Raw genomic sequence first — 8,270 nt, forward strand, 5'->3', positions numbered from 1 at the left:
CTGCTTGAACCCAGGAGTTTGAGGTTGCAGAGAGCTAAGGCACCACAGCACTCTACCCAGGGTGACAGACTCTGTCTCAAACAAACAAACACAAACAACTTCTTTTGGCAGAGAAAAAAAAAAAAAACATGCAGGTGTGAGCACTGCTGTTAGTCTGCATCCCCTGTGGACCACACCTGCCACCTTCCTAGCTCTGAGCCAGCCCAGAACTGCGGGAGGCACCAGTGCAGAGACTGCCTGGGAGGTACACACAGCATTGGGGGGGAGGAGATACTTCCTGTGACTGTGAGCAGGTCTAAGTGTCTATCACTCATGGAGTGTGGTCTTTAGGCCTCAGTATCCCTGACAAGGGGAAGTGATAGGTGGTCCTGGGCTGTGCTCCTCCAGATACCTCCTGGACCCTCACCCAGGTCCCTATGTGAAACCAAGCCTAGTACTTCAAAATCACAAAGGTCAGAGATAACAGCACTGAGCTGTGCCCTCCCCTCCCCTCCCCAGCAGCCTAAACCACCACCCACAAGCCGCAGGGGTCATGGGGCTCAGGCCCAGGGGTGGCAGCAGGGCCCGACCCATCAGCTCCACACTGCTGTCCTCACCTGGGACCAGGTGTGCAGGAGGCGTCCACATGCAGGCCCTTCCCCACTCGCAATCACTGCCTCTGTAGGTTCCTTTGTAGGTTCGCTCCAATTCTCGACAATGGGCGTGACCTGATGGTGGCAGCCTGGACATGCTCTTGTGCTGATTTGAGCAGCTGAGATGAATGATTCACCTCGGGGTTTTTTTGTTTTTGTTTTTTTTTTTGCAGCTTTTGGCCAGGACTGGGTTTGAACTCGCCACCTCTGGCATATGGGACTGGCGCCCTACTCCTTTGAGCCACAGGCACTGCTGATTCACCTCTTATTAAAAATTTCCAAATCAAGGCTCGGCGCCTGTAGCTCAAGTGGCTAAGGCACTGACCACAAACACCAAAGCTGGCAGGTTTGAACCCAGCCTGGGCCAGTTAAACAACAATTACAACTGCAACAAAAAAATAGATGGGCATTGTGACTACTTGGGAGGCTAAGGCAAGAGAATCGCTTAAGCCCAAAAGTTTTAGGTTGCTGTGAGCTGTGACACCATAGCACTCTACCAAGAGCAACATAGTGAGACTCTGTCTCAAAAAAAAAAAAAAAAAAAAAAAGAGGTTTGATGCCTGTAGCTCAAATGACTAAGGAATAAGGCGCCAGCCACATACATCAGAGTTGGCGGGTTCGAATGCAGTCCAGGCCTGCCAGACAGCAATGACAACTACAACCAAAAAATGGCTAGGCATTGTGGCAGGCACCTTTAGTCCCAGCTACTTAGGAGGCTGAGGCAAGAGAATCACTTAAGCCCAGAAATTGGAGGTTACTGTGAGCTGTGAGGCCACAGCACTCTACCAAGGGCGACAGCTTGAGACTCTGTCTCAAAAAAAAAAAAAAAAAAAATCCCAAATCACACAACAGGCTATGAAACCACAAACCCTGGTGGGCCCTGAGGGGACAGGACTCTTCGGTGGGGCCTGTTCCCACCAAGGCCACACCGGCTTCGCACAGGGTATGCTCACTGGGCTTTTATTTTTAGCAGTCCAACTTACTGATACTTACAAATGAAGGCGAGTGAGCTGTTCTCAGTAACATTTTATTTATGTAGGTAGCACTTAAAATACATAATGCATTTAGGGTTACATTTTCCACAAAAACCATCAAATAACAATCCACTCCCTGCCTGAACACCTGCACCCTCCCCACCAAAACCAAACACACACGCTGCACTCTCCTACAAACGTCACCTCAGGATCACGGACCATGCTGGTTTCTGGCTTCCAGCCTGTGGCATGGCTACATGGACTGTCTAGATTAAAACTGTAGCATTTTCATTCACTGCCTAGAGGACAAGGGAAAAGCAACGACAGATCCTCAGGTAAAAGGAAGAAAAAAGTCATCGAGGGGAGGTGCAGGGAAGAGGTGAAGGCAGTGAGATCCCACCCAGACCCACCCAGTGCTCACAGGGGCAGGAGAGGAAGCCTCAAGTTCTGCAAATGGGATAATCCCGGAAGCGGGGCAGAATCTACCCAGAATAAAGTAATTATTTTTAAGGAGGCAACGTTTGCGAGCTGAAATACTTAGTTCAGCCTTCTTGCTCAATGTAGGATTACTTTTGCAAGTTGTGTGAGCAGTAGCCTAGGGCTCCCTAGGCTTACCCAAACCTACAGAAGCTACACGGTTTTGCTCAGCAAAGATTTTTCTGCTAAAAAGAACAATTGTGAGTCAAGAAAAAAGGATGAAATTTAGCAAAAACTGAATAATATTTGAAGTTAAATTTGGGTTACCTGGAGAGGATTAAAACTAAAACAATAAATATAAGAAACGATTTCACATCTGAAGCAATTCCTGGCAGCTTGCCCTGCGGAGGCTGGAAGCGCCCTGATGGCTCAATGCAACGGCATCGCCCCAAGCACATTCCCAGCACAAACACCACCGCCAGCAGGAAAGAAGTCAGCGCAAGCATCACTGTTACCTGCCGGGCCCTTGCTGTACTTCTGAAGCTAAACTGGTCACAGCAGGGTGCTGGTGACAGCTCAGGAGGAAAACACAGGCGGCATTAGCTCTGAGCAGAACTTGGTAAGAAGTCGAGGCTGTGTCCCAAACTTCCATCGCCGCCGCCCATCTCATCAACTCCGTCTCCTGACATCCTGCCCTGACCAGTGTGTAACATGTGTCCAAAATCCTATTAATCCTGATTAAAGAGTGTGGCCTTGTGAATGCTGCTACCTACAGGTGTGCACAGGCACGCGGGGCCGAGTGCTGCGTGCGCGTGCCGGCCAGTCCAGCTAGTGGTTGCCCTTGGCCGACTTCTTCTTCTTCGTCTCCTCTTTGTGCTTCTGCTTCTTCCTCTTGCCACCTTCCTTGACCCCTACGGAGACACGGCTCGTGAGACACGGTGCAGAGCAGGGAGTGCTTCCGCGTTAAGAGGCAAACATGTTTTCTGAATACTTCCCCGTGTTAAGAAAAAAGGCACGTCACCTGTGTCGGCCACATCTGCGCCATGAAGACATGGATTGCCTTTCTAAAGTGCAGGCTGACGGCTGGGGACGCGGGCACAGCCCTGCAGTGCATGCACTAGAGCACCTGGGCCCAGCACTGCGGGAGGCTCCAGTTGGTCCTCCAGCCCATACCTCCCCGCAAGCTGAACTCTGCAGGGTTCAGCACAGCCAGAGCCCCTCAGATCTGAGGACAGCGCCTTCCTCAGTCCCTGTGCCATGTGCTGATCGTCAACAGCTACAGAACAAAGCCATGACCAAGCCAAGGAAAAAACACCTCTTTTGTCCAAAGCACCAGAAGTCACTGACTTCAGCTCCACAGAAACCATGTCTGGCTCAGTCTACACTGATGAAGGGCAGAAATGGGCCTGATGGTCAACTGGGGCAACAAGAAACCAGCATCTGGCTCAGCGCCTGTGGCTCAAGCGGCTAAGGCGCCAGCCACATACATCTAAGGTGGAGGGTTCAAATCCAGCCCGAACCGGCCAAACAATAATGGCTGCAACCAAAAAATAGCCGGGCGTTGTGGCAGGCGCCTGTGGTCCCAGCTACTTGGGAGGCTGAGGCAGGGGACTCGCTTGAGCCCAGGAGTTGGAGGTTGCTGTGAGCAGTGAAGCCATTGCACTCTACCCAGGGGGACAGCTTGAGGCTCTGCCTCAAAAAAAAAAAAAAAAAAAGAAAGAAAGAAAGAAACCAGCGTCAACAGCTTGACCGAGCAGCACTGGGACAGCCAACAGGGCACAGCGAGCCTGGAGCTCGGCCTGCCAAGAGACCATGCACAACCATCGCTGCGCCTGTACACCTGGGTCACAGGCCGCCACCCACTCAAGACCACCTCAGAGACACGAAACCACCAGGAAAACACCTAATCCATGCAACTGTATCCCGAAGCAGCGTCCCCTGTGTGGCTCACCCTGGTCACCTGCAGCAGTGGGTTATCCCACACTGCTCTGACCCTGACCCCCTCCATAGGGGACATGCACCTGCAGACCCAGTTGCACGCCCACAGGTGCAGACCCTGTCACATGCACACAGATCCAGTTGCACGGTGCACAGCTGCAGACCCAGTCAAATGGCACACAGCTGCAGACCTAAGGTCTCCAGCAGGCTGAGCACATCCCACCACCCCAGACAACACTGCAAACGCCACACTCCATCAAAGCCAAATATCAAAGCCATGGTTGGGAAAAGTTCCCCTGAATTACTACTATGGGAAGAAAGAAAGAAAGAAGACAGGGCTGGTCACTACAACCTTCCCCCAAGGCCATAGCAAAGGAGGCAGTCCCACCAGACTGGGGGCCAGACAGGCTGCATTTTGGATCCTAGGAGGCAACAGGACAGGAAAAGATAGTGGAAAAGCAGATGGGCCGCTCTGACTGTGAAACTGCACCCCTCCCCTTGTCACTCAGCGAGCAGTGGGCCCTGACCCTTCCAGAGTAACGAAGCTCCTCACTGTGGGTTTCTTTATAAGAAAAAGTGCTGAAGACTTGCTAATATAGCAACAAGATAACTATAGGGCCCTTCAAGCACCCAGAAGCCAGACCAGCAACCCTCTAAGTGTCAGACAAGGGGCCTCCTGGGCAGCAAGGCTGCCAGTGCTCAGCCCAGGAGTGTCCTGGGCAGTCTGCAGGGAGGAACCCTGCCAGCCTCCTTGCTGCTAGGTGAGTCTGCAGACATGCAAACCAATCTACCTTGCAAATTAATTCAAGTGCTCTCTTTCTATTCCAGCAGCTTCTTGAACCTTCCTTTAATCAGCTTTGATAGCTGTCATTAAAAATAGTTAAAATAAAGTCTTTGAAACTGGGCACAGTTGGTGCCTCATGCCTGCAAACCTACCACTCTGGGAGGCCATGGCAGGAGGATTGCCCAAGGCTAGAAGGTCAAAACCAGCCCAAGCAAGGAGGAGACCCTGTCTCTACTAAAGTATAAAACTTAGCTAAGTAGTTTGCACCTATAATCCCAGCTACTTCAGAGGATCACACAGGCCCCCAGGAGTTTGAGGCTACAGTGAGCTGTGATCATGCCACTGCATTTAGCCTGGGTAACAGAGTGAGACCCTGTCTCAAAAAAAAACTAAAAACCTTTAACATGGGCTCAGTACACCTGTAGCTCAGCGGCTACAGCACCAGAGCTGGCAGGTTCGAATACAGCCCAGGCCTGCCAAACAACCACAACTTCAACCAAAAAAAAAATAGCTGGACATTGTGGTAGGCACCTATAGTCCCAGCTACTTGGGAGGCTGAGGCTGCTGTGAGCTGTGATACCAATGTACTCTACAGAGGGCAACAAAGTGAGACTCCATCTCCAAAAAAAAAAAAATTTAACATGTGTTCACTATTATTTCTATGAAAACTGTGTCTTTAATTCTTGCAGTATTTAACTTTCATGCTCTTCAAGACCTCATAACTCAAAGGGAAGAAGGGAAGAAACAGGAGAAAAATGATACCCCTATGAAAGGACTAAAGATTATCTACAGCAGCCCCAGAGTCTGCCACAACGGTTTGCACTTGGATCCCTAAGTTAACTGGCCTCCCTCCTCCTCCCCCAAAAGCAGCTTGTTGGCCCCTGACAATAGGGAGAGCACTGTGGGAGCTGGTGTTAGAGCTGGTTCCGAGCCACTCTATGCCCCACCTCCCCAACCAGCTTCCCAACAAGCCCCTGATCTTCCACTGGATGGGTGTGGTCTTTGGGAAGCCACAGCAACAGTACCCACAGGACAGGGGACAGCCCAGTCTGGGAGTAATGACAGGGATGCCTCTGGACAGGCTGACCCCTCCTGCCTGGCGCCTGCTCCGCGGAGCAGCCCGTCATCTGCACACCTTATCCGAGCAGCCCATCACCTGGGGAATGACAGGTACCAAGCAGGCCACATGTGCAGTGTTCTTGCAGCCCAGACACCTCTAAGGTGTCTGTGCAATAAAACAGAATCTACCCCCTTGCTCTGCCCTGCACCTTGTGAAGAGCCTTCAATCCAATGTTACCCCCAGAACACACTAAGACCTTCAGAACCACCCCCTGGTCCCCTGCCTGGCTTTCTGGCCACACTCGGCCCTGCAGTCTGCCCCACAGGGAAGGGGACACTGTGCCCACCCAAGGCCAGCACAACCCACCTACAGGACAAAGCGTGCACTGGGCTCTTACGGGTGAGGGTGCATTTCCTTCTATCCCCCCAAAACCATGACAGGCAACTTTGGGTCATCTGAGAAGGACCAGAAAGGATCTTAAGGGATGGATTTTCAATAGGAAGTTGAAGGGCTCACCCCCATCTTTGCCACCTCCTGCTTAAAAGTGCTATTCGCTAAGTCCACAGAACCAGCCCTGTGGTCATCTTGGTTACTTCCAGCCGAAATGGGACAAGTGAGAACTTAGTCAGGGACAACTCTAAGGCACCCACCCTCAGAAGTGACCCAGGGGCCCACACCGCACCTGAGGGGTAGAGCTCAGCAAAAGACTCAAGACAGAGGCCTGAAGCAGACCGTGGGCAAGTGGCCAGGTCACAATCTCAAGCACTAGCGCTAAGTTACTAGAAGGAGCATGTCGGATGAAAGCAGCACCAGGCAGGCCTGGCCGCTCCGTCCTCCTCTGCCCAGACAATGCACTTCATACACACCCCAGGCAACAGGACCCAGGGACCCAGGTTTAATTGTGAGCCGTGCCAGACTGGGCCCGCCTCCTGGGAGCTGGGACAGGGTGAGCAGAAGGGGAGGTGCTGCCAGCCGGGCCTGCTCAGGTCAGCACACAGCAGCACAGGCTTGGTCCTTGCTCTCCTTCGGCCTCTGGAGGAGCAGCTGCCCTGCGCACACCTGCTGCAGACGTGGTGGCCTCCCAGGGCCCAGGGGTTCGCAGGCGCCCCTGCTCGCTGTCCTCAGAGGTGTGGGGGGGTGCGTTTTGCACTGAGGCCGGTCTCGGTGGCTTCAGCGAGCGGGTAGAGGTGGGCTGGGCTGGCAGGGCACTCTGGCCTCTCCGCATGCGCTCCTCCGCCAGGGCGTTCTCGTCTGCCACACCTGAAAGCACAGCACCGACAGAACCGTGAGCAGGTGGCCGGCACCCTCTCTCTGGCCGGTGAAGGGATCCCCGCCGCTGCCACAGCTCTGCAGGACAAGAAGGCTTTACCTCCCTTCGTCAGCAGGACCACAGGAGCCTGAGCTTCCTATGGGGGGACAGAAAGAGAGAGCAGCAGGAGCTCCCGGCCCACCCCCAGCACAGTCCCATCTTCTGTGTGCACGTCCCTTCACAAGTCACAAGTCCGTGGTGAGAATCAGCAAGCACCCTGGAGGGACAGGCTCACACCCAGGCGGCAGCTGGAGCCCTGGAACCTGGGGCAGGAACAAGCTTGCTTGGGGAGGGGGGCTTCCTGGCCCTGAGGCAGACTCGCTCTACCTCACACTCAAAGTTGTGTTCATTAATCCGGTTTTTAGAGACAGAGTTTTACTTTATTGCCCTTGGTAGAGTGCCACGGCATCATAACTCATAGCAACCTCCAACTCCTAGGCTTAAGCAATTCTCTTGCCTCAGCCTCCCAAGTAGCTGGGACTACAGGTGCCCACCACAATGCCCGGCTATATTTTTGTTGCAGTTTGGCCAGGGCTGGGTTTGAACCTACCACCCTCGGTATAAGGTGCTAGCACCCTACCCACTGAGCCACAGGCACTGCCCTGTGTTCATTAATCTTTTGAAAAATAGAAACTGGCTCAGCACCTATAGCTCAACCGGCTAAGGCACCAGCCATGTACACCTAAGGTGGCGGGTTCGAATCCCCAGCCCGGACCCGCCAAAGAACAATGACCGCTGCAACCAAAAGATAGCCGGGCGTTGTGGCGGGCGCCTGTGGTCCCAGCTACTTGGGAGGCAGAGGCAGGAGACTCGCTTGAGCCCAGGAGTTGGAGGTTGCTGTGAGCAGTGAAGCCATAGCACTCTACCCAGGGGGACAGCTTGAGGCTCTGTCTCAAAAAAAAAAAAAAAAAAAGAAAAACTGCACAGCAGATAGATACAAGGAATGAAAGAAAAAAACCCAGACTGCTCTCTGAAGGACCCTGCTTGGATTCTCTGGAGGTTTGTGGGCAGAGACACAAGCACAGCATCTCTAGAGCTCCAGGGCCAATAGCAGCAGACGTTCCCTGTCCCGGTAAACACAGCTCCAAGGAGTAGACGTCTGTTTCTCTCTGCATAAGTGACGGTCACTGATCACCTACTAGACGCCCTACACCCC

At 53.0% G+C, this 8,270-nt stretch overlaps 1 protein-coding gene across 1 annotated transcript; it reads right to left on the minus strand.

Annotated features, from left to right (window-relative positions):
• Positions 1-1,651: 1,651 nt before the first annotated feature.
• LOC105888247 (dnaJ homolog subfamily B member 6-like) lies at positions 1,652-7,138 on the minus strand. The gene is made up of 2 exons (XM_012812963.2): positions 6,865-7,138; positions 1,652-2,934 (listed from the first exon to the last, which is right to left on the minus strand). Exons 1-2 carry the CDS (start codon positions 7,028-7,030, stop codon positions 2,852-2,854), a joined length of 249 nt encoding a protein of 82 aa, XP_012668417.1. The 5' UTR covers positions 7,031-7,138; the 3' UTR covers positions 1,652-2,851.
• Between the last annotated feature and the right edge of the window lie 1,132 nt (positions 7,139-8,270).

The sequence above is a fragment of the Otolemur garnettii genome, unplaced genomic scaffold (genome assembly GCF_000181295.1).
Source record: "Otolemur garnettii isolate 467f Iridium unplaced genomic scaffold, OtoGar3 scaffold00235, whole genome shotgun sequence".
Classification (NCBI taxonomy): domain Eukaryota; kingdom Metazoa; phylum Chordata; class Mammalia; order Primates; family Galagidae; genus Otolemur; species Otolemur garnettii.

Excerpts from the sequence above, each read along its gene's own strand:
- LOC105888247 (XM_012812963.2), bottom strand. The coding sequence starts at position 7,030 with ATGCGGAGAGGCCAGAGTGCCCTGCCAGCCCAGCCCACCTCTACCCGC. Across the intron at positions 2,935-6,864 it reads GGCCACCACGTCTGCAGCAG|GGGTCAAGGAAGGTGGCAAG; the intron begins GTGTGCGCAGGG and ends GTGTCTCCGTAG.